Genomic DNA, 22,397 nt, shown 5'->3' on the forward strand with positions numbered 1-22,397 from the left:
GATTCAGTGGGAGGGAAAGGAGGTGCTCCAGGTGCTGGAGCAGGGACCCACCCTGTGTCCCCAGTGTCACCTGGACTTGCTGTCCCCATGTCCCAGGTTCAGATGGCCCCTGTGGCCCCATCTCCCTGAACCATAATGTCCCCAATACCCAGTGTCCCAATGTCCGTGGGTCCTGGTGTTCCCATGTCCCAGATCCTGATGGTTCCAATGCCTGTGTGCCCTGCTGTCCCCAAGCCCCAGCTGTCCATCAGCCCCAGTGCCCAAGATAACCAGAGTCCCGATATCCCCGGGCCTTGATGTCCCCGTGTCCGTGTGCTCGTGTCCTGTGTCCCAGTGTCCCCAGTCCCCGGTGTCCGTGTGGCTGATGAGCCGGACAGGCTGCCCGGGAGGCGGGGTGCAATTCCCAGCTGGAAGAAGGCGGCTCTGGTGTGCTCCTGCTGGGACTTTGGGAGCTGCTGAGGAGCTGCTGCTGTACCAGAACCTATCAAACAGTTCCGTTAGTGGCTCAAATAATTACGTTAATGGATCAATTAATTAGTGGAGCAGATAATTATATTAATGGGTTAAATGCATCAGTGGAGTATTGTAGGATAAACCCCCTATTACTCTGATTGATCCACGTTGTTGGAACAGCCCTGGGGGGAGAACGAGACATCCCTGGGACCACCGAGGCGTCCTGGAGCCCAAAATACACAACACGACACTGGGGGAACCGGGGGAGGTGGGGAAAAGGGTAATTAACGGGGTAATTAATTAACGGCACCCCGCTAGGGGAGGCCTTGAGAGGCTGGGGAGGGCCCGGGCATTGCTGGTTGCCATAGCAACCGCCCCGCCCCCGGGGGGCGGAGCTTCGCCGTGACACCACCCGTGTCCTCCAATCAGCGAGCGAGGCGTCCCCATGGTAACAGCGCTTGTCCCGCCCCCAGCGGGCGTGGCCTCGCCGTCACCCCGTGCTACGGGCGGGGCGTCGCCATGGGAACGGAGCCGGAAGTGGCGCGCGGACTCGGTGTCCCGTGAGCCCCCGCGCGCGGTTCCGGCGGGCCGGGCCGTGCCGGGATCGGGAGCGGGGCCGGGATCGGGCCGGGATCGGGGCCGGGCCGGGATGGAGGCCGTGCCCCGCATGCCCATGATCTGGCTCGACCTCAAGGAGGCCGGGGAGTTCGCCTTCAACGCCGCCGTCAAGAAGGTCGGGCCGGGGAAGGGGCGGCGGGGCCGAGGAGGGGCGAGGAGGGGCGGGGCGGGGCGGGGGGGGTTTGGGGTCTGTGAGAGGCGGGAGGGGAGCGAGAGGGGGAGGTCTGGGCTCCTTTGAGGTGCCCAGAGAAGGGGAAAAAGGCGGTCGGGATGCTTGGGGGGCCCGTGGAGCCGTCGGGAGTCGGAGCTGGGGGGGCTTTGGATCAGGACGGGGGCACGGGGGGCGTGAGACGACGAGACCCCCTTCCCGGAGCCCACCGAGGGCCGGCGGATTCCGCCTTGACCCTGCCACCCCCGTGGGGACCTGATTAATCAGTCACTTAATTAACAGCTGTGAACAAGCTCCACCCCTGTCCCGCGCTTCCCGTGCCACGGGATTTATGGATGGGGAGGATTCGGGGGGTTCCGCAGCGTTTGTGTCGCTCCCCCCGCGATTTTGCGGGGGCCGCAGGCGGCCCCTGGGAACGGCCCCACTCTGGGGCCCGGGGGAATCTTCTCCGTGCCCAGAACCCCCTTTTCCAGCCTTAGCCCTTCTCTGATCCCATCCCGTGGGCGTGAAGCTCCTCCCTGGGAGCCACCCCAGCCCGGCCCGGTGTCCTCCCTCTCCACCGGCCCTCACGCTCTCCCCTTTTCCAGTTTGTCCTGAAGAACTATGGGGAGAACCCGGAGAACTACAACGAGGAGCTGCGGAAGCTGGAGCTGCTCCGGCAGGTGAGGGGGGACCCTCGGGAGCTGCCCGGGGGGCTCTGGGATGGCTCTGCCGACCCCCCCAGGCCGGGGGCTGGGCCTTGGCTGCTCCCCTCCCTCTCCTGTGTCCCGTGGAGCAGCCCTTGGATGATCCCAATGACCCAGGAGCCGTGAGCTGCTGGGTGGGGGGAGCAGGGACAACTCCTGGCGGTGGCCCTCGGGTCCCCAAAGCCCAGGGCGGTCCCAGCAGGCCCAGAGTGGGGGGCTCCAGACACCCCCAGCCCAGCACTGGGATTTGTGCTGAAGCAGGAGGGCAGGAAACCTTCCCAGGTGCTCCTGCTATTCCCTCCTCTCCCAGTGTGCCAGGACACCCAAATCCCTGTGGTTCTCTCACCCTTGGGAGCTGTGCCAGGAGTGCAGAGCCTCCTTTTGCCACTCTGGATCCATAATGTGGCTCCCTCGGCCTCGTTTTTGGGAGAACTCTCCTGCTCCCGAGGTGTTCCCGGAGGCCTCGCCTCATCCCAAGCAGCCTCATGGTGCTGGCTCCGGCCTCCCCTGCACCACAGCTGCTGTTCCTGCCTGGAACGTGTCCCCAGAGCCTCTCCCTGTTCCTGTCCTGTTCCCAGAGCGCCGTCAGCGTTCCCAGGGACTTCGAGGGCTGCAGCACCTTGCGCAAGTACCTGGGGCAGCTGCACTTCCTGCAGAGCCGCATCCCCATGGGCAACGGGCAGGACGCCGCCGTGCCCGTCACCTGGTGAGGGGCTGGGGGGCACTGGGATGGGGGCTGAGCCTGGCAGGACATGGCCGTGCCCGTTCCCTGGGGAGGGGCTGCTCCAGGAACCCCCTGGGGAACGGGGTTCTGTCCTGGATGGCTCAGGGAGGTCCCAGGAAGCCCCTGGGGGATGACAGTGTCCTGCCCGGGGTGGGACAGGGGTGGCCCAGCGACCTCCTGGGGAATGGGGTCCTGCCCAGGGTGGCACAGGGGGATCCCAGGGAACCTTTGGGGAATGGGGTCCTGCCCGGGGGGGTCCCAGGGACCCTTGGGGAAGGGGCTTCCCTATAAATCCTCCTCCTGGAAGAACCCCTGGTTGCTCCCTGTCCTGTGCCCCTTTTCCCCCAGGACTGAGATCTTCTCAGGCAAGGCAGTGACACATGAGGACATCAAGTACGAGCAGGCCTGTGTCCTTTACAACCTGGGTGAGCGCCTGGCTTCCCACAGGTTTGGGCCTCCCTGGTCCAAGCCCCCATTCCTGGGGGTGTTGGGGTGTCCCTGCCCCACTGAGCCCCGGCCTGTCCCCACAGGAGCTCTGCATTCCATGCTGGGAGCCATGGACAAGCGAGTGTCCGAGGAGGTAACGACCCCACAGCCCTCAGGGCCAGCTCTGTCCCTCCTGGGTGTGACAGGGCAGGGACTGTCCTGTGCTGGCCACTGTCAGGAACTGGAATCTGGGGACAGGTTTGGGTCTCCAGGGACAGGACACTGAGGGGCTGGAGCGTGTCTGGAGATGGCAGCAGAGCTGGGAAGGGGTGCAGCACCAGGGGGGACTGAGAGATGAGGAGACTCAGGGGGAACCTTGGAGACAGGAGGGGGCAGCTGGGGCGGAGGCCGGGCTCTGCTCCCAGGGAACAGGGACAGGAGGAGAGGGAACGGCCTCAGGCTGGGCCAGGGGAGGCTCAGGTTGGATATTGGGAACATTCCTTCCCCAGAAGGGCTGTCCAGCCCTGGCACAGCTGCCCAGGGCAGGGGTGGAGTGCCCATCCCTGGAGGGATTTAAAAGCCATTGTGGATGTGACACTTGGGGACATGGGGCAGGGGTGGCCTTGGCAGTGCTGGGTGGACTCCGTGGTCTGGGAAGTCTTTTCCAAGCCCAACAGTTCCATCCTCTCAGGGCATGAAAGTTTCCTGCACCCACTTCCAGTGCGCTGCGGGCGCCTTCACCTACCTGCGAGATCACTTCCCACATTCCTACAGTGTGGACATGAGCCACCAGATCCTCAGCCTCAACATCAACCTCATGCTGGTAGGCACTGGGGGCACTGGTGGTACTGGGACACCTCAGGTGTGTCCGTAGGGTTGGTGCTCCCTGAGGATCCCAGGAGATGGGACCCCAGTGTCCCCCCAGGGGCTCTCTCCTGGGGGGGGGAAGGAGGTTTTGGGATGCACTGGGGGATCGAGGAAGGCTCAGTGCCCTTCCTCAGGGCTGGGATTCCCTGTGCAACATCCACCCTGGGAAAGGGGCTGGAGCCAGTGGGACGGGGGACACTGAACATTCCCCTCTTGTCTCTGGCAGGGCCAGGCACAGGAGTGTCTCCTGGAGAAGTCCATGCTGGACAACAGGAAGAGCTTCCTCGTGGCCCGGATCAGTGCCCAGGTGAGCTCCAGGAGCTGCTCCCAGCACGGCCCTGCTCCTGCTGCTCCGAGACCAGGAACTGGAGAGGGACTTCAGGCAAGGGCCTGGAGTGACAGGACACAGGGAATGGCTTCCCACTGCCAGAGGGGAGATGTGGGGGGAGTACTGGGAAGGAAGTCCTGACTCTGAAGTGGGTGAGGGACTGGAATGGATTTCCCAGAGCAGCTGTGGCTGCCCCTGGATCCCTGGAAGTGTCCAAGGCCAGGCTGGACATTGGGGCTTGGAGCAGCCTGGACTGGGGACAGGTGTCGCAGTGATGTCATCAGTCCCTGGCTCTGCTCCCAAACGCATCCCTGAGTTCCCCCAGCCATTTCTCCAGGTGATCCAAGTCCTGGGGCCGGTGCTGGTGATTCCCCCTTCCGTGCCCTGCTCTGGTTCCCCAGGATCCGGCATTCCCGGGTTCTCCCCTGTCCCTCTCCACAGGTGGTGGATTACTACAAGGAGGCCTGCCGGGCGCTGGAGAACTCAGAGACGGCCTCGCTGCTGGGCAAGATCCAGAAGGATTGGAAGAAACTGGTTCAAATGAAGATCTATTATTTTGCTGCCGTGGCCCACGTGAGTGGGGGGAACTGGGGCTGGGGGGGCTCTCCCTGTGCTCCCATCCCACCTCGGGATGCTCCTGCCAGCTTTGGAGCAGCTCTGGCCACTCCCTGGGTTTTTCCTCCTCCTCTCAAAGCTCTCCCTGGAGTTACAGAGCTCTGATCCCAGTTTTTTTCCAGCTGCACATGGGGAAACAGGCCGAGGAGCAGCAGAAGTTTGGGGAAAGGGTAAGTGGGGCTGTTTCATCCACTCCAGCCTCTGAATCGTGGTCCTGAGAAGGGGGTTGGGTCCTGGAAGAGGCTGGGTATCCACAGCCATGTCCTGTGTGCTGCCAGGGCCTGGGTGCTCTGGGAAAGCCATGGGCAGCTCTGGTGTCCCTGTGCAGAGCCAGGACAGTGCCTCCCGTGCTGACCCCAATTCCCGCTCTCCCGCAGGTCATCTACTTCCAGAGCGCTCTGGATAAGCTCAATGAGGCCATCAAGCTGGCAAAGGTGTGTTCCTGCTGTGGGACTGCAGGCTTCCCACTTCCCAGCTGGGCCCTGGGCTGCCAGGCTGGCAGGAGGGGGACTGGGATCGGTTTAGGAGGCTCAGCTGCCTCCAGGCCTCTCCGCTCGCGGCGGGAGCGCTCGGACAGCGATTCCCACTCTCAATTCCACAGGGGCAGCCTGAAACCGTGCAGGAAGCTCTGAGGTTCACCATGGATGTCATCGGTGGGAAGTGAGTCTGTGGGGTGCCCTAGGGTATATCCATCCTTTTCCAGGGGTCGGGAATGTTGGTGGACAGGGAGCCTGGGGAGCGTTCCCGCTGTCCTGACATGCAAAGCCCAGCACTGCCCCAGGCCCTGGGGACGGATGGCTGCTGTGGGAATTGCTGCAGCAATCCCAGGAGACCCAGGGGGCTGAACCCATTGGGAGTGAGCTCAGGGGGCCAGGAATGCCCCCTGCTCCTTCTCTTCCAGCATCACTTCCCATTTCCAGGTACAATTCAGCCAAAAAGGACAATGACTTCATCTACCACGAGGCCGTGCCTGCGCTGGACACTCTGCAGTCCGTCAAAGGTCAGGGGCCTTTGGGACCCCTGGGGACAGGGATCGGCTGGGATGGAGCGGGAGGATCCGTTCGGGAGCGATCCCAGCCTGGGTTGTGTCCCACAGGTGCCCCCCTGGTGAAGGCTCTGCCCGTCAACCCCACGGACCCCGCGGTCACCGGCCCCGACATCTTCGCCAAGCTGGTGCCCATGGCTGCCCACGAGGCCTCGTCCCTGTACAGGTGTGTCCGGGCTCTGGCCAGAGCACACGGGATGGCATGGGATGGGATGGGATGGGATGGGATGGGATGGGATGGGATGGGATGGGATGGGATGGGATGGGATGGGACGGGATGGGTGGGGCTGGGGGTCTGGAGCCTGGTGGGGATTTCCTGCACTCACAGAATGTTCTGTCCTGTCCTGTCCCAGCGAGGAAAAGGCCAAACTGCTGCGGGATGTGATGGCCAAGATCGAAGCCAAGAATGAAGTGCTGGAGTACGTGAGGGGCCTGGCCCTTCCGCCCCACGGGGTCCCGGTGCTCCCGAGCCTCTGTGAGGGGGGATCCTGCCACCCCTTAGGGGCCCCTCTGTGTCCCACAGCCAGTTCATGGACTCCATGCAGCTGGACCCCGAGACCGTGGACAACCTGGACATGTACAACCACATCCCGCCTGTGCTGATGGAGAAATGCGCCGCGCTCAGCGTGCGCCCGGACACCGTCCGCAACCTCGTCCAGTCCATGCAGGGTGAGGGCTCCGGGGCCCCGGGGCTGGCACTGCTCCCTGCCTGGGGCTGGGGGTTCTGGGGGCTGGCACTGCTCCCTGCCCAGGGTGTTGGGAAGGTTCTCACTGATGGCTGGTTCTGTGCTGGCATAAATTCCTGAATCCCAAAGCATATTCCCTGTTGGATGGGAGGAGGGGTGACCCCAAGGGCATGGGTGCCCACGAGCCCCGCATGCCAACACCTGGGCTGCTGTGTCCCAGCCTCTGGCTGCCCACAGGCGGGTTTATTCCTGGAGCCGCTGTGTCCACGCCTGGCCCAACCCTCATCAGCCCCCCCCGTGTCCCCCCAGTGCTCTCCGGGGTCTTCACTGACGTGGAGGCGTCACTGAAGGAGATCCGGGACCTGCTGGAGGAGGACGAGGCGCAGGAGCGGAAGCTGCAGGAGCTGCTGGGGAGGGTCCCGCCGGCGCCCGGGTCCCCCCCGGGGCTGGCCGAGGTGAGCAAGGAGTGCTCCAAGTACCTGGAGCTGCACGAGAAGGCGAGTTTCACCAACACCGAGCTGCACCGCGCCATGAACCTGCACCTGGGCAACCTGCGCTTGCTCGGCGGCCCCCTGGAGCAGGTCCGGGCCGCGCTGCCCACCCCCACCCTCTCCGAAGGTGAGTCCTGGCCCGGGGGGCTGGAAGAGGCAGGGCTGTCCCCCTTGTGTCCCCCCAGGGGAGTGGCAGTGCCCCTAGGCTGGGGAGGAAGGGCTGCCCTCCCTGTGCCCCCCTCGGTCCCCGTGTGTCACCTGGCACTGGCACTGTCCGTGTGAGGGGGGTGGGGGCTTGTCCCCCGGGAACGTGCAGAGTGGGTCCTGTTTGGGGACAAAGGGGACAGAGAGTGTCCCAGCCAAGGCCTGGCTGCGCAGATCCCACACCGCGGGTTCCCTGCGGTTCCTCGGGATCTGGCCCCGCCCCTGACCCCACCCCACCTCCAGACGACAAACAGGTGCTGCAGAACCTGAAGCGGATCCTGGCCAAGGTGCAGGAGATGCGGGACCAGAGGCTGTCCCTGGAGCAGCAGCTGCGGGAGATGATCCAGAAGGACGACATCACCACCTCGCTGGTCACCACCGACCGCTCCGAGATGAAGGTGGGCTTGGGACACCCCCTGTGTCCCACTCAGGGACTGCTCTGTCCCAGGGCCCTGCAGACCCTCCCGTGTCTCCTCCCGTGTCCTGGCAGAAGCTCTTCGAGGAGCAGCTGAAGAAGTACGACCAGCTCAAGGTGTACCTGGAGCAGAACTTGGCTGCCCAGGAGAACGTGCTCAAGGCCCTGACTGATGCCAATGTCAAATACGCAGCCGTGCGCAAGGCCCTGGCCGAGGTGGAGCACAAGTGAGTGGGGAGGAGGGGTCCCGCTGCCCTGGGGGGTCTCACTGCCCAGGAACAGCCCTCACCCCGGGACAGGTGTGGGGCCACCGCCAGCTTCTCCTGTCCCACCACGCTGCTGGGGCCGTGGTGGCTTTGTCCTGCCCCTGTGCCCATCCCAGCGGGAACTGGAGGGTCCCTCAGGTGCCTGGAGCCAGTGCCCGCCTTTATGCTGGCACTGCATCCCACTGAGCCCCTCCATGCCCCCCTCCCAGGTGGAACACGACCGTGCAGACCCTGGTGGCCTCCTACGAGGCCTACGAGGACCTGATGAAGAAGTCCCAGGAGGGGAAGGATTTCTACACGGACCTGGAGGGGAAGGCGGCCAAGCTGCTGGAGCGGGCGCGGGCCGCATGCCAGGCCAGCGAGGCCCACAGGCAGCAGCTGCTGGAGAGGTGGGTGGGCACAGACCCAGGCTGGCGGGCCAGTGAGACCCCCGGGGGGTGAGAGGGGCCTGTGGGAGCTGTGGGTGGTGGCCTGGGGGGCTCCTGGGGCAGTGGTAGGGCAGCACCCGGCCCCACACTGAGCCCCCTGCCCCCCCAGGGAGCTGAAGAAGCAGCCACCCCCCCGGCCCACCGCCCCCAAGCCCCCCCTGCAGAAGAAGCCGCTGGAGCTGGAGGCCGGGGGCCCCGAGGCCGCTGAGTTGGGCTCCCTGGTGCTGTCGGAGCTGCCGGAGGAGCTGCGGAGCCTTCCCCCGGAGCTGCTGCCCGGGCCCCTGGCCCAGCTGCCCCCCCCAGCGCTGGCCGCCCTGGCCGGGGGGCTGCGGGCCCCCGAGCCCTACATGCTGCCCGGGGGGGTGGCCAGCGCCCCGCTGCCCCCCCTGGCCCCCACGCCACCCTTCCCGGGGCACTACCGCCTGCCCGGGCCCCCCGCCGTCCCCAGCCCCTTTCCTCCCACCGGGGGCATCCCGGGGCAGCTCCTGCAGCCCTCGGCCCCGGCCGGGCCCGTCCCCAGCTCGGCCACCCCTCAGCTCTTCCCGGCCGCGCCCCTGATCCGCGCCCCGGGACAGCCGGGCTTTGGGGGGGGCCCCCACGTGCTGCCCCCGCACTCGTCCCCCCAGCACGGGCCCCTGCCCACCCCCGCCTACGGCCTGGGCCAGCCCGGGGCAGCCCCCGGCCCGCTCCGGCCCCCCGTGCCCGGGGCAGCCCCCGTGGGTGCCCAGCCGGGGGTCGGTGGCCCCGAGCCCCCGGGCATGCGCCCGGCCACCACCACGGTGGACAGCGTCCAGGCCCCCATCTCCAGCTGCTCCGTGCCCCCCCGGGGACCCCCGGGCCCCTTCTTGCCCCCCCAGCGCCCGGGGGGGCCCCCGGCCCCCTTCCCCTACACCGCGGGGGGGGTTCAGCCTTTCGGGGCACCGGCTCAGGCCCCCTTGCCCCCGGCACAGCCCCCGCCCGCCTTCGCCCAGGGCCACCAGCACTTCCCCCCAGGTCCCTTCATGCCCCCGGGCCGAGCCCAGGCCCCTCTGCCCTTCCAGCAACCCCCCCGCGTCCCCCTGGCCCCCCCGGCCCAGTTCCCCCAGCAGCCCTTCACCGGTCCCGGGGGGCAGCTGCCCCCTCCGGCCCCGGGGCAGGCCCCGCTGCCCCCCCAGCTCTACCAGCTCCCCGGGCAGGACCAGCTGCCCCCCACGGGCCTCGCCCCGCACCCGGGGGCCGTGCCCTTCCCCAGGACCCCTGCCCAGAACGGCCCCCCGGCCCTGGGGGGGCTCCAGCCGGTGCCCCCCGGGTCCCCCGCGCTGCCCTTCTGCCCCAGCCCGGCCCCCCCCAGCGCTCAGCTGCCCCCCGGGACCATGGCCCTGGGCCCCCCCGCGCCCGCCCCGCCCAGCCAGGCCCCCTCTCCCGGCCCCGTGGTGGTCCAGGGCCCGCTGGTCCCGTCCCCGGCCCCGTCCCCGTCCCCAGCCCTGCCCATGCAGCCCCCGGCGCCGCGCCCCCCTCCCGCGCTGCCCCCGCCGGGCGCCGGGGACTCGCCGTTCCCTCGGCAGAGCCCCTGCCCCGCCGACCTGCTGTCGTCCAGCCCCGAGAGCCAGCCCGGCGGCTCGGCCGCGCCCGGGGGGCTGCTGCAGCCCACTAAGGCGGGGCTGCAGGAGGGGCAGCGGCCCCGGGCCGTGCAGCTCATCGAGGCCGACCCGTACGCGGAGCCCGAGCGCGTCCGGCGGCTGCTGGCGGAGCTGGAGCGGTTCCGCGCCCTGGCCGAGCGGCTGGAGCGGCCCGCACCCGGCGGCGGCTCCGAGCTGGACACGCTCTGGAAGGAGCTGCAGGAGGCCCAGGAGCGCGACGCCCGGCAGCGCTCCATCGCCATCGCCCGCTGCTACTCCATGAAGAACCGGCACCAGGACATCATGCCCTACGACCGCAACCGCGTCGTGCTGCGCTCGGGCAAGGACGACTACATCAACGCCAGCCGCGTGGAGGACCTGTCCCCGTACTGCCCCGCCCTCATCGCCACCCAGGCCCCGCTGCTCGGCACCGCCGCCGACTTCTGGCTCATGATCTACGAGCAGAAGGTGTCCGTGGTTGTCATGCTCGTGTCCGAGCAGGAGCTGGACAAGGTGCGTCCTGTCCTGGGTGCAGGGACGGCCGGGCGGGGCCCCGGGGTTCGGACACCCTACCCGGTGCCCGTGGCCGGGTGTCAGCAGGCCCTGCGGGTCCCGAGGGTCCCCGGGGTGTGCTGACGCCCCGTCCCGCGGCAGAAGGTGCTCCGGTACTTCCCGTCGGAGCGGGGCCAGCCCGTGGCGCAGGGCCCCCTGACCCTGGTGCTCACCAGCCTGCGCGTGACCCCCACGCACGTGGAGCGGATGCTGATGCTGCAGTACCGCGACCAGAGCCTCAAACGCACCGTGGCCCACCTCCAGTTCACCTCCTGGCCTGAGCTGTACGCGGGGGGGGGACAAAGGGAGGGGGCTTGGGGAGTCCTGCTGCGGTGGGGGAGGGTGGGGGGTCCTGGGAGCCCTGATCGGGGGGCAGTTCCGGGACCACAGCTCCGGAGTGGGGGAGGGTGTTTGGGCAGCCGTGACCCCTTCCGGGGGGGGCTGAGTGCAGAGACCCCCCCGAGCCAGTGTGTGTGCTCCCCACCCCCAGGGGCCTGCCCGACAGCAAGGGGAGCCTCCTGCGCTTCATCCAGGAGGTGCACGGCCATTACCTGCACCAGCGCCCGCTGCACACCCCCGTCGTGGTGCACTGCAGGTGAGCGGGGCCGGGAGCTCCTGGGGCGGGGGAGAAGGGCTCCCCCCTCATCTCCCGGGGCTGTCACGGCTCGGGGGTCTCTCCGCAGTTCCGGCGTGGGCCGCACCGGCGCCTTTTGCCTGCTCTACGCCGCCGTGCAGGAGGTGGAGGCCGGGAACGGCATCCCGGACCTGGCGCAGCTGGTGAGGCGGATGCGGCAGCAGCGCAAGCACATGCTGCAGGAGAAGGTACTGCGGGGCTGCACCCCCGGGCGTGGGGCAGGGGCTGCGCCCTCGGGTCTCACCGTGTCCCTTCCCTGCAGCTGCACCTCAAGTTCTGCTTCGAGGCCGTCTTGCTCCACGCCGAGCAGGTGCTGCTGCGCCACGGCGTGGGCGGCCCCGCCCTGGCCAAGCCCCCCAACAGCACCTCCCCCAAGGTGGGTGTAGGAGGGTGTCGGGGGCGTTTGGGGAGCTCTGCCATTCCCAGGGCTCACGGGGCCGCTCTCCCCCAGCTCTACTTCCAGCAGGACCCGCAGGACCTGGTGCTGGGGGGGGATGTGCCCATCAGCTCCATCCAGGCCACCATCGCCAAGCTCAGCATCAAACCGGGGGGGCCCAGCACGGAGCCCGGGGAGGGCTGGGGGGTAGATCCTGCCCCCGCTCCAGACCCTGTGGATGCTGAGGTGCCGCTGGTGATTCCTGATGGCGTCATGGACGGTGTTGGTGCCCCTGGCCCCGAGCCCCCCGCCCCGAGGCCGCCCCTCCCCGAGCCATCGGGTGACACTGAGAACAGCAACCACGTGGGGGGGGAGAGCCCCGAGGGGCCGGGGGGGCCGCCAGAGCCCCCCGCTGCCCCCCCAGCCTCCTCCTCCTCCTCACTGGAGCTCTTGGCCTCGCTGACGCCCGAGGCCTTCAGCCTGGACGCGTCCCTCAAGGGCAAACAGCGCATGAACAAGCAGAACTTCCTGCAGGCGCAGCCGGGCGAGGGGCTCCGGGGGCCCCGGCCCAGCGACGACCCCCTCAGCATGCTCGACCCCCTCTGGACCCTCAACAAGGCGTGAGGGGGGCGGGGGCCCCCCGGCCCCCAGCCCCACTTTGTTTGACTCCAGGTAGAACTGACTTTTTCAGCTATTTGCTACTAAAATAAAGCGAGTTTATCTGCAGGGCCGGGCCCTGGTGCGGCCGGGGGCGGGGGTCAGCGCTGAGCCAGGCTCGGGTTAGTTCCGTTTAATGGATGTTCCTGCACACGTTATAAAACACGATCGGTACAAAAAGCGTCCCCTGTACAGCACAAAGGTACAGCTGGGCGAAGGCCACCCGCGGGGGGCTGGGCCGGGGTCCCGGGGGTCCCCCCTGCCCCGGGCCGGCGCCGCCTCTACAATCACCGGGGGTCAATAACAGACATCATCGGCGGTTCGGGGCAGGGCGGGGCTGCAGCGGAGCCCGCAGAGCGCCCGGGGACCGGAGGGGACGCGAGCGGAGCCGCAAGCCCGTGCTCGGGGGCCGCGGGGGGAGCCCCGGGTGCTGCCCCGTCCTTGGCTGGGCACCTTGGTCCCGCTGTGCCCCCGCTCGGGTCCCTCCCCAGCAGGAGGGGGGCGAGGGCTCCGCCCGCTCCCAACCTGAGAAAAGCCTCCTCTGGCCCCGCAGCGGGAAGGGGAGGGGGAGGAGGAAGAGGAGGAAGGTGCTATTGCTGCAGATGGGGCGCAGGAGGGAGCCGGGCAGGGCAGCTGTGCCAGGGCAGGGCGAGGGCAGCACTGCCGGGGGCTGGACCCCCGCGCCCCCTGCCCCAATAAATAACTATTTACAGGGTATAAATAAATAGGGCGAGGGCTGCTGCGGCCCCGGGCGGGATCAGGCGGGGCCCTGCCGCGCCCTAAGGCACGTGGGGGCCGAGCCACGCCCGGGAGGGGCCGGTCCCGGCCCTCTCCCGGCTGCCACCCGGGGCTGGGGCTGGCCGAGGGCTGTTGTGTGTCCTGGGAGCGGTGCCGGGCTGGGACAGTCACTGCTGGGTGCCCAGCCTGGGAGCCACCACACTGTCCCCCCTCCTGCCCTATCCTGCCCCCGTGTCCCCCTGCACCGTCGCGCTGCCGGGGAGTCCCCAGACCACAGGGAAGATGCTGCTGGACCAGGGAGAGCAGCGGGAGGGCGGCGGCCGCAGCCCGCTTAGTGCAGGAGTCGCTCCGGTGGCACGGATGGAGCCATGGAGCCGGCGGCCCCGTGCCCTCTCCGGCACAGCCCCGCCTCAGTCCCGCCGGCCCCTCCTCCTGCTCAGTCCAACTTTTCCAGCACCGAGGGCACGTAGACCAGGCTGAGCTCACTCCCGAAGTTGCAGACGATAGCGGCGTTCTCCAGCACCAGGATCTGCCGCGCCGGCTGCGACTCGTTGCTCTTGCCCAGGTAGACGGTCTGGAGCAGGTCTCCGTAGCCGATGTCCCAGAAGGACACGCAGCCCTGGCCGCCCGTCACCAGCAGGTTGTCGGAGATGACGCCCAGGCTGGCGCCGCAGCCCAGCTCCTGCGGGACAGAGGGCGGAGAGCTGAGCTCCAAGGGGCCGGAGCGGGGCAGAGCCTTGCGGTGGATCCGGACTGTTCTGAGCCTTTGCACGTGACAGGGAAGCTTTTCCAAGCATGTGGAGCTGGAGTAGAGGCTCCTCAGCCCCCAAGCGCAGCAGAGGTGTCTGTGGGGTCTGGTGGGGGCCAGGAAAACCCAGGAGGACCCCTGAGGCTGTGACGTGGAGCTGGGGAGTCTCAGCCTGGAGAAGACGAGGCTCAGGGGGGACCTTGTGGCTCTGCACAAGTCCCTGACAGGAGGGGGCAGCCGGGGGGGTCAGGCTCTGCTCCCAGGGAACAGGGACAGGACAAGAGAAGTGGCATCAGGCTGTGCCAGGGAAGGGTCAGGCTGGACATCAGGAATTTCATCACGGAAAGGGTGATTAGACATTGGAAGGAGCTGCCCAGGGCAGTGGAGGAGTCCCCTTCTCTGGAAGGATTTAAAAGCCGTGTGGATGTGGCACTTGGGGACACAATCAGTGGTGGCCACTCAGCAGCACAGGGGAGTGGTTGGACTCTGTGGTCTCCAAGGGCTTTTCCAACCCAAGCAATTCCCGCTTTCCTGGTTAACCCTCCCCAGCTGCCCCACAGGTCCCACCTGCTGGATGGAGTAGAGCTTGATCCCCGAGCTGCGGTCCCAGATGCTGATGACGTCGTCCAGGCCGCTGCTGATGACACAGGACGTGGTGCAGGTCAGGGAGGTGACGTCCCCACGGTGGGCGAACATGTGGCTCACGCGGCTGCCCGTCAGCACGTCCCACAGGCAGATGGCCCCGTCCTGGCCGCCACTCGCCAGCACCATGGTCTGCAGGACACCAGGGCCAGTCAGCACCAGGGGACACGGTGCCACCGACACTCCTGGTGCTCCAGGCACTCCCGGTTGCAGGAGGTCACATGAGGGTGGGCTGGAACCCTGCACTGCCAGCCCAGGGGTTCCCTGCCTGTTCCGTGTGCTCGAGCAGCCTGGGGGGAACAGACCCCAGGTACAGAGGCACCTGAGTTCACTTGAGGTGGGAGAGCACCTGGGGGCACATGCTGGCTTAGGGAGCACATGGGGGGCTCCCACTCCTCCTCCTGGGGCCCAGGGGGCAGAGCCTCCCTGGGGGCTCAGGCCCTGTTTCAGCCCTGCTCAGCCCTGCCTGGCAGTGCAGGAACAGGGATTCCCTGCTCCAAAAGGACAGGGAAGCAAGAGATCTCTAGGGGAAAAGACTGCTGAGCTGACAGTGAACTGGAGGAAAACTCTGGCTCGGCCAGAGGGAGATGGAGAGACCCAGGTGGGTGCCCCTGGCTGAGCCACTGGCTCAGGGCTGGGACCAGGGATGAAGCCAGGTATGGGCCAAGGTGTGATCTCAGGGGTGGGTTCAGGTATCAGCTCAGGTATGAAGGCAGGTGAGGGCTCAGGCCCAGCAGCTCCCCCCGTACCTGGTCGATGTACACGGCTGTGATGGCTCCCGAGTGGCCCTGCAGGGTGAACAGGCAGCACGAGTCCTCCAGCCGGAACACCTGGGGCAGGAGAGGCTCGAGTGAGGCTCTGGGGCCAGACTATCTTCAAGATAGTCTTGAAGAGCTTTTCCAACCTCAATGATTCCATAATTCTCTGAAGTCACCCATTCCTAAGGCATGAGGGTCCCACACCCAGCCCTTCCAACTCCTCCAATGCCACATCCAGGCAGGTGAACAGAACCCACGGAGCTTCCAGAACTCCCCCGCCCTGTGTGCTCCCCCAGCCGGCTGTCCCCGTCCCCCTCACCCTGAGGGTGTGGTCCTGGCTGCCGGTGACGAGGCGCCCGGCCGCGGCCTTGAGCGCGGTGATGGGTTTGTGGTGCGCGCAGGCCACGCTGTGGGTGAGCTGGCACCGCACCGCGGCCCCGCGGCCCAGCTCCGGCGACGGCGGGAGGCTGCTCCTGCCCGGGGCACCTGCAGGGACACAAACACCTGAGCCGGGGTAAGGACACCTTGGGATGCTGTGCCTCGGGGCTGGGTGCTGGGCTTTAGGGAATCTGGGGCTGGTACTGCAGTGAACCCTCTGTGCTCAAGAACAAGTGGAGGGAGGGTCTCAACAGGGTCAAAGAATTCTAGACTGGTTTGGGACAGAAGTGACCTTAAAGCCCATGCAGTGCCACCCCCTGCCTGTCCTGGGCAGGGACACCTTCCACTATCCCAGGTTGCTCCAAGTCCCATCCAACCTGGCCTTGGACACTTCCAGGGATGGGGCAGCCACAGCTTCTTCAGGAAATTCATTCCAGTCCCTCACCACTCTCCCAGGGAAGAATTTCTCCCCTGTATCCCATCTCAATCATCCCCTCTATTCTGCTCCAGAAGCAAAGGAACCCTGTGCTCTAACCAGTCACCCCCATGGGCCAGTCTGGGCTGTGCTGGCATTGTGCCGCGGCCTCGGGCTGTTCCTGGGGTGGGAACGAGTGAGACAGAGAGAAAGGAGTGAGAAGTGGAAGGAGGTAAGGGCAGTGCTGGCCCTGGAAGCACATGGGAGCCTCTGGCCCTGTGCCCTGGGGAAAACCAGCATGGGGATGGCGTCCCAGCACAGAGAGCTCCCACAGCACCCCTCAGCTCGGCACAGCTCCGGGTGCTTTGGAGCAGCTACCACCAAAGCTGAAGTGGGTGTGAGGAAGACTCAGCTACGAGGAAGAAGAGGGAGGAGGGAAAGGCAGGAGCCCAGGGCAGTGCACTGACATTCCAACACCCACTCACCTCGGAACTGCAGGTGATTCAAGGATGTGTGTGCCTCCAGAGAGAAGAAATCCAAGGAGCCATTCAACCGGGCAGCCACGATCCTGAGGGGGAGATGTGCGGGGTGAGGAGAGGCCCCTCCCCAAGCCCCAAACCTGGATGTCCCCTGGGCTGAGCACAGACCACCCGCTCCCAGGGGGAGGCTGCACGGAGCTGGGCTGGGAGACTGGACACAGCTCCGAATGGACTGGACAACGGCAGCACCTCTGGAACAGCAGCAATCCAAAGGTATCCCAGCCCTGAAACCCTCTGGATATTCAGCTACTAGAAAGACTGAGGGCTGAAGAAGTGACTGCTGGAGCAGACCTGGAGCCAGGAAAGCTGGTGAGAGGTAGTACACAGAACGATTAGGCTGGATATTAGGTTGGATATCAAGAAAAGGTGGTTGGGCACTGAGCAGGCTCCCCAGGGAATGGGCACAGCTCCAACCCTGCCAGAGCTCAGGGAGCATTTGGACAGTGCTCTCAGGCACAGGATGGGATTGCTGGGGTGTCTGTGCAGGGCCAGGGGTTGGACTCCATGATCTTTGGGGGCCCCTTCCAGCTCAGGATATTCCATGACCCTGATTCTAAGGAAGAGACTTCTCAGCTGAGCCTCTGCTGCCAGGAGCTGCTGTGAAGGTTGGGGCTGGGGATCTCCCAGCACTTGCACAGGGAGTTACCTGTTGTTGAGGAAGACGAGGGCCGTGATGCCAGATTGTCCTTCATCATTGCTGCTGCGGAGGGTCCCCTCGATGGCATCCCACACCTGGGGGAGGAGAGGTCACTGCGGTGGCACTGGCCAGAGGAGCACTGAACACAGGGGTCTGGGATCCTGAACAGCTCCCTGTGCTCTGCTCCCGGCCCCTGAGCTGAGTGAGCAGGTCACAGCTCCCTGTGCTGTGCTCCCAGGCTGTGTGACCTGCCTCCTGTTACTGTATCCCTGCTCCTCACCTCCACCCTCCCGTTACTGTGTCCCTGCTCCTCGTTTCCTGTCACTGTGTCCCTGTTCCTCACCTCCAGCTTCCCATTACTCCTGCCAGCCACGATCAGGTTCCCCTGCAGTTCCAGGCTCCAGACGGAGCTCTCCAGGTCCCCTCCCCAGGACGGCAGGGGTGAAGATTTGTCACATCCCGCGCAGGTCTCGTCCCCCAGGCTCCGGTCCCCGAGACTGCGCCGGCGGCCGCCGCACCCGCCCTCATCGGAGCCACAGCCCGGGGAGCGGCCGCTGCTCCCGCAGAACCCGGCGGGGCCGTGCGGGGCCAAGAGCCCCGGGAAGTTCATGTTCCTGCAGCTGGAGCTGCCGTGCTCCTCGTACACCTTCCCAACCAGGCTGCTGAAGTCGTATCCCGAGTCCTTGTGGCGAGCGCCCACGGCCCGGAGCCGCGGCTCTGACTCGGCCGCCTTGGCGTGCTCCGAGAAGTTGGTGTCGATGAGGGAGGTGAGGTCGGGCTGGTCACAGAACAGGGGGGGCTGGGGGGGGCCCAGCAGCCGTTTGAGCTGGTGATTGCTCTCAAAGGAGTCCTCCAGCCCGTTCTTCCCGTCCGGGCTGGGATCCCAGCCCTCCTGGTAATCGAAGATGCCGCTGCTGTCCCTGCGCAGCCTGGGAGGAGGGACAAAGCTCAGCCCCACCGCTGGCGGGAAGATGGGAGCACAGGGATGCGGGGATGTGGGGCCATGGGACACGGACAGGGCCATACCTGGGTTTGGGGATGACAGTGAGGCAGTCGCCCGTCTGCGCGTCCCACACGCGGATCTGCCCCACCAGGCAGCAGCTCACCAGCAGCATCCCATCACTGGCCAGGCACTCGATGTCCTGGCAGGAAGGAAAGACAAGCACAGCTCAGTGTGGCACCACTGAGGCCTCTGGATCCTGACACAGCCTGGTGTGGCTGAGGAGCTGCAGAGATGATGGGTTTCCTGTCAAATCTGGCTGGTTTAGGAACCAAGGGACGGTGAGGACATGCGTGTCCCTGAAGTGTCCAAGGCCAGGCTGGACAGGGCTTGGAGCAACCTGGGAAGGTGTCCCTGCCCATGGCAGGGCTGGGACTGGATGAGTTTCAAGGTCCCTTTCAACCCAAACCACTCTGTAATTGTGGGGTTCCAGGATCTCTGCCCAGAGACTTCTGTGTGCACTGGATTGCTGCAAATCCAACAGACTCCGTCTGTCTTGCCTTTCCCTGACAAATTCTGTCCCAGCTGATGGTAGCTTCAGGAGCAGAGGTGCAGCTTCTCTGGGAGACACAGCACAGCATTTTAAACTCACATGTCTGGATGCCCAAGAGCTTTGTTTCATCTCAGGACAGGAAGAATCCCAGAATCATCCTGGTTGGAAAAGCCCTCCCAGACCATCGAGTCCAACCTGTGACTGATGCCTGCCTTGTCACCCAGCCCAGAGCACCGAGTGCCACATCCAGTTGTTCCTTGGACCTCAGGAATGTGGAGGTATCCCAGTAAAGCAGGGAATGGAAGCCAGAGGTGGTGATGGTGGGAATCACAGAAAGCCAAGTCCCAGGAGGAGATGAGAACGTGCAGCAGGAATTTCATGCTACAATATCCTTTCTTTATGTATTTATTTCTGAGTTGGACCTACCATGAGGTGTCCCCTGAGGACCAGGGGCACGATCTCGGTCTCGGGGGGGGAGTAGCCGTAGTCGTCGCAGGGCAGGTCCCCCCTCCGGCGCCGGCCCGGCCCGTTCTGCCCGTAGTTCTTGGGGCACAGCACTCGGTACAGGCAGAACAGCAGCAGCACCAGCAGGATGCCCGAGGCCAGGCCCAGAGCAGCCACCCTGGGGGAGACACACACAAAGACAAGAAGGTAAGAAAAGAAATTCTGATTTCTAGTCCAAGGATAGATTTGGAAAATCCTGTGCTAGGATTACTCATGTGCTGGTCTGAATTTCTCAGCTGAGAAAGCTTTTCAACAAATTACAGAGATTTGTTGGAAATTAAAGGGGGTTTTAATGGGAAAATGACAATTTCAACAAGATTTTGAGGCTTTTCAGTAAGGAAAGTGATGAACTACTAAGATTTTAAGAAAACACTAGCTGGGTACTGGGATAACACAGTGTGTTCAGCACTTGCAGATTCAGGCAGGGGGGTGTGAGCCATCCTCTCTGCAGGGAGGGAAGCTCCTTGCACCGAAGTTTGATCTAGCACCCAATAAGTCATTATCAAATGATATCCAGGTGGTGGCTGCCCCATCCCTGGCAATGTCCAAGGCCAGGTTGGACAGGGCTTGGAGTGCCCTGGGATAGTGGAAGGTGTCCCTGCCCATGGCAGGGGGTGGCACTGGATGAGTTTTAAGGCCTCTTCCAACCGAAACCAATCTGGGGTTCTATGAAATCACAACTTTCATACCCCCACATCGACCTCCTGTCCTCATCACCCAGTGATCAGCCCCGAATTTCATCAGGAGCACTAAGAGCCTCCATGCACAGCCCATTCCTGCCCTCAGCTGATGGAAAACTGCCAGGAGAGATCAGTTTAATTTTGCACTGGATCCTCCCAAGCATCCCTGAAGTTTCCTGAGCTTTTTTGCTCTCCCAGCAAAAGGACCGGCCCAAAGCAGCCCCGGAGCCCCGCTGGGGTTGGTTGAAGCAGGGTCAGGAGGCTGTGAGAGGATGTTTTACTTGTAAAGGGTGACGTCCTGGTGGCCGTGGGGCTGTGCTGTGCGGTCCGGCTGCGGTCCCGTGTCCAGCTTCCCAGTGCTGCCCGCCAGGAAGGGGTGGTAGCGCGAGGCCTCCTGGGGATGCCGCATCTCCAGGGCCTCCTGCGGCTTCAGGTACAGCGTGACAGGGATGGCTGGCAGGATGCTGATGTACCTGAGGGGGCACAGGGAGAACAGCTCGGGAGTGACACGAGGGGACACAGGGACAGGTGACTGGGCAGCCATGGCAGGTCTCAGGGCGCTTTCAGTGCGTAACCTCAGGTGCTCTGAACTGAAGATCTCCTTGGGAATATTCTCTAAAGTTACTCCCCAGGTTTTAACCCTTCAAAGAGCCAGCAGTGGAATGAAGTCCTGATGAGATCAATTGGATCCCATGAATTTAAGTAAGGATCTCATTTCCTGTGCGGTGCAGGCTGGGAAGTCTCACCAAGAAGCTTCTTCAGCTCACACATCTCTTCCTCACATGTACTATTTCCATCACTTACACATGATTGTATCAGAGAATTGTGGAATTACTGAGGTTGAAAAAGCCCTCTGACACCATCAGGTCTGACTGTTCCCCCTTGCGCTGCCAAGGCCACCACTGACCCACATCCCCAAGCGCCACATCCACATTGCTTTCAAATCCCTCCAGGGATGGGGACTCCACCCCTGCCCTGGGCAGCTGTGCCAGGTCTGGACAGCCCTTTGCATGAGGAATATTCCCAATATCCACCCTGAGCCTGCCCTGGCCCAGCCTGAGGCCGTTCCCTCTCCTCCTGTCCCTGTTCCCTGGGAGCAGAGCCCGACCCCCCCGGCTGCCCCCTCCTGTCAGGGACTTGTCCAGAGCCACAAGGTCCCCCCTGAGCCTCCTTTGCTCATTTTGCAAAATTTAAAACTTCACTTCCAGGATCAAGGAAGACAAAGACACCAAGCACATAAAACACCCGAGATCACAGAGAGACAGAACGAGCCCCATGGAACCAGGTTATGTGAGTCAGGAGCATGAAGGACAGAAGGAAGACAAACTCTTGGGGTCAGCTGCCCAGCTCCCAGTGCCTCTGGCACTCCATGCCAGCCCACTTGCCTCTTGGCCAGGGTGATGTTGTAGTAGCTGAAGAGGGCTGGCCAGTGCCTGAAGGAAAGCTTCCTCCAGATCTCCTCATCCTCTGCTCCCCAGGTAACCTCTGCTTCCGTTCCCAGCTCCACCTGCCCGTTCCCTCTGCCCTCTGGTCCCTGGGCCCACGTGTGCTGGTTCGGCTCCAGCCCTGACTTCTGTTCCCGCTGCTGTGTCTGGTTCTCCGACAGCTGGATTGGCTCCGACGGGAACACTGAGAGGTCGATCTTGGGGTCCCCAGCAGGCAGGACCCCTCCGGGAACGGGCATGGGAGGCAGGCCTGCGTCCCCCAGGGGACTCTGCTCGGTGACCTGGGACGTGAGGTAGGTGCGGAGCCCAGCAGGATCTGTGTAAACCAGGATTCCGATCCAGATCACCGTCCCGGCCTGTGCAGGATGAGCAGAGACACAGCTCCCTTCAGTGCCACCAGCCTGTCCCCTGCCTGAGCAGACCCACGGCACCCCAACCACAGGTACCCCACACTTCCTGCAGCCTCACTCCCAGCACCGCTCCTTGGGGAAGGTCTGGAGCACAGCCCAGCACACACAGAACCTGGACACCACTTTTCCGTGATCCACGTGATAGTCAGAACCCAACTTCTCTCCCCAAATGCACAGCAAGAAGGAGACTTCGTGCTGGCAGCTGGGACCAGCATGTCTGCCACCTCCAAACAGGGCTGGAATGGCTCAGTTGGGGTTTTTGGATCCACAGGTGTGCAGGACCCACTGCTCTGGGACTGTGTGGGGATTTAACTGCCAGTGTTGACTGATTGGGCTGGGAAGACAGAGATCCCTCTAATTCCATTAGAGACATCCAAAACAGAGATGGGGGGGGACAAGCAGGGCCGGAAGTGGTGTGGCTGCAGTGTCTGTAAAGGGTGAAACCTTAAGCAAAATATCTCCTAAATGTCTTTAGTCCACGCATGCAGGAACATACTGTAATTTCTGCTTGTAAAATCATCTCAAGGCTCAGCCAGCCTTGGAAACCTGCTTCTGGATCCCATGGGGCAGCACCAGACTCGCTTGGGAACCAGGACCTGGAGGTGTGGGGCCTGGCCGGGGGGATGCCCAGCGGGGCGGGCAGGGGGTGCAGCCTGGCTGGGGGGGTGCCCAGCGGGGCGGGCAGGGGGTGCAGCCTGGCCGGGGGGGTGCCCAGCGGGGCGGGCAGGGGGTGCAGCCTGGCCGGGGGGGTGCCCAGCAGGGCGGGCAGGGG

The 22,397-nt window shown here is 64.8% G+C and overlaps 2 protein-coding genes across 3 annotated transcripts in view; one reads left to right on the forward strand and one right to left on the reverse strand.

Annotated features, from left to right (window-relative positions):
- Positions 1-1,051: 1,051 nt before the first annotated feature.
- PTPN23 (protein tyrosine phosphatase non-receptor type 23) lies at positions 1,052-12,284 on the forward strand. The gene is made up of 25 exons (XM_069006052.1): positions 1,052-1,186; positions 1,828-1,902; positions 2,505-2,632; positions 2,999-3,075; positions 3,181-3,230; positions 3,768-3,899; positions 4,170-4,250; positions 4,713-4,844; positions 5,009-5,056; positions 5,264-5,320; positions 5,488-5,546; positions 5,807-5,886; positions 5,983-6,097; positions 6,285-6,350; positions 6,455-6,600; positions 6,927-7,235; positions 7,556-7,710; positions 7,803-7,954; positions 8,203-8,382; positions 8,531-10,532; positions 10,674-10,855; positions 11,062-11,166; positions 11,255-11,393; positions 11,468-11,581; positions 11,657-12,284. The coding sequence occupies exons 1-25, from the start codon at positions 1,103-1,105 to the stop codon at positions 12,203-12,205; spliced, it is 5,217 nt and encodes a 1,738-aa protein (XP_068862153.1). The 5' UTR covers positions 1,052-1,102; the 3' UTR covers positions 12,206-12,284.
- Positions 12,285-12,356: 72 nt separating this feature from the next.
- The window catches only part of SCAP (SREBF chaperone), a 41,242-nt gene continuing 31,201 nt past the window's right edge, over positions 12,357-22,397 (reverse strand). For both annotated transcript variants that reach the window (XM_069006130.1, XM_069006129.1), the window contains exons 13-23: positions 21,156-21,571; positions 20,052-20,243; positions 19,013-19,208; positions 18,120-18,235; positions 17,437-18,022; positions 17,103-17,188; positions 16,403-16,485; positions 15,444-15,610; positions 15,116-15,196; positions 14,292-14,498; positions 12,357-13,658 (exon numbers count right to left, since the gene is read on the reverse strand). In XM_069006130.1, the coding sequence (XP_068862231.1) occupies positions 13,413-13,658; positions 14,292-14,498; positions 15,116-15,196; positions 15,444-15,610; positions 16,403-16,485; positions 17,103-17,188; positions 17,437-18,022; positions 18,120-18,235; positions 19,013-19,208; positions 20,052-20,243; positions 21,156-21,571 (2,376 nt within the window). In that variant the 3' untranslated portion in view covers positions 12,357-13,412. The remainder of the gene's footprint in view (positions 13,659-14,291; positions 14,499-15,115; positions 15,197-15,443; positions 15,611-16,402; positions 16,486-17,102; positions 17,189-17,436; positions 18,023-18,119; positions 18,236-19,012; positions 19,209-20,051; positions 20,244-21,155; positions 21,572-22,397) is intronic.

This window comes from Aphelocoma coerulescens, chromosome 2 (assembly GCF_041296385.1).
Source record: "Aphelocoma coerulescens isolate FSJ_1873_10779 chromosome 2, UR_Acoe_1.0, whole genome shotgun sequence".
Classification (NCBI taxonomy): domain Eukaryota; kingdom Metazoa; phylum Chordata; class Aves; order Passeriformes; family Corvidae; genus Aphelocoma; species Aphelocoma coerulescens.

What these genes read in the sequence shown, in the direction of transcription:
- PTPN23 (XM_069006052.1), top strand. Translation starts at nt 1,103, where the DNA reads ATGGAGGCCGTGCCCCGCATGCCCATGATCTGGCTCGACCTCAAGGAG. An exon ending in CACCCCCACCCTCTCCGAAG is followed by an intron (nt 7,236 to 7,555) that starts GTGAGTCCTGGC and finishes CCCCACCTCCAG; the next exon opens with ACGACAAACAGGTGCTGCAG. An exon ending in AGCACATGCTGCAGGAGAAG is followed by an intron (nt 11,394 to 11,467) that starts GTACTGCGGGGC and finishes CCTTCCCTGCAG; the next exon opens with CTGCACCTCAAGTTCTGCTT.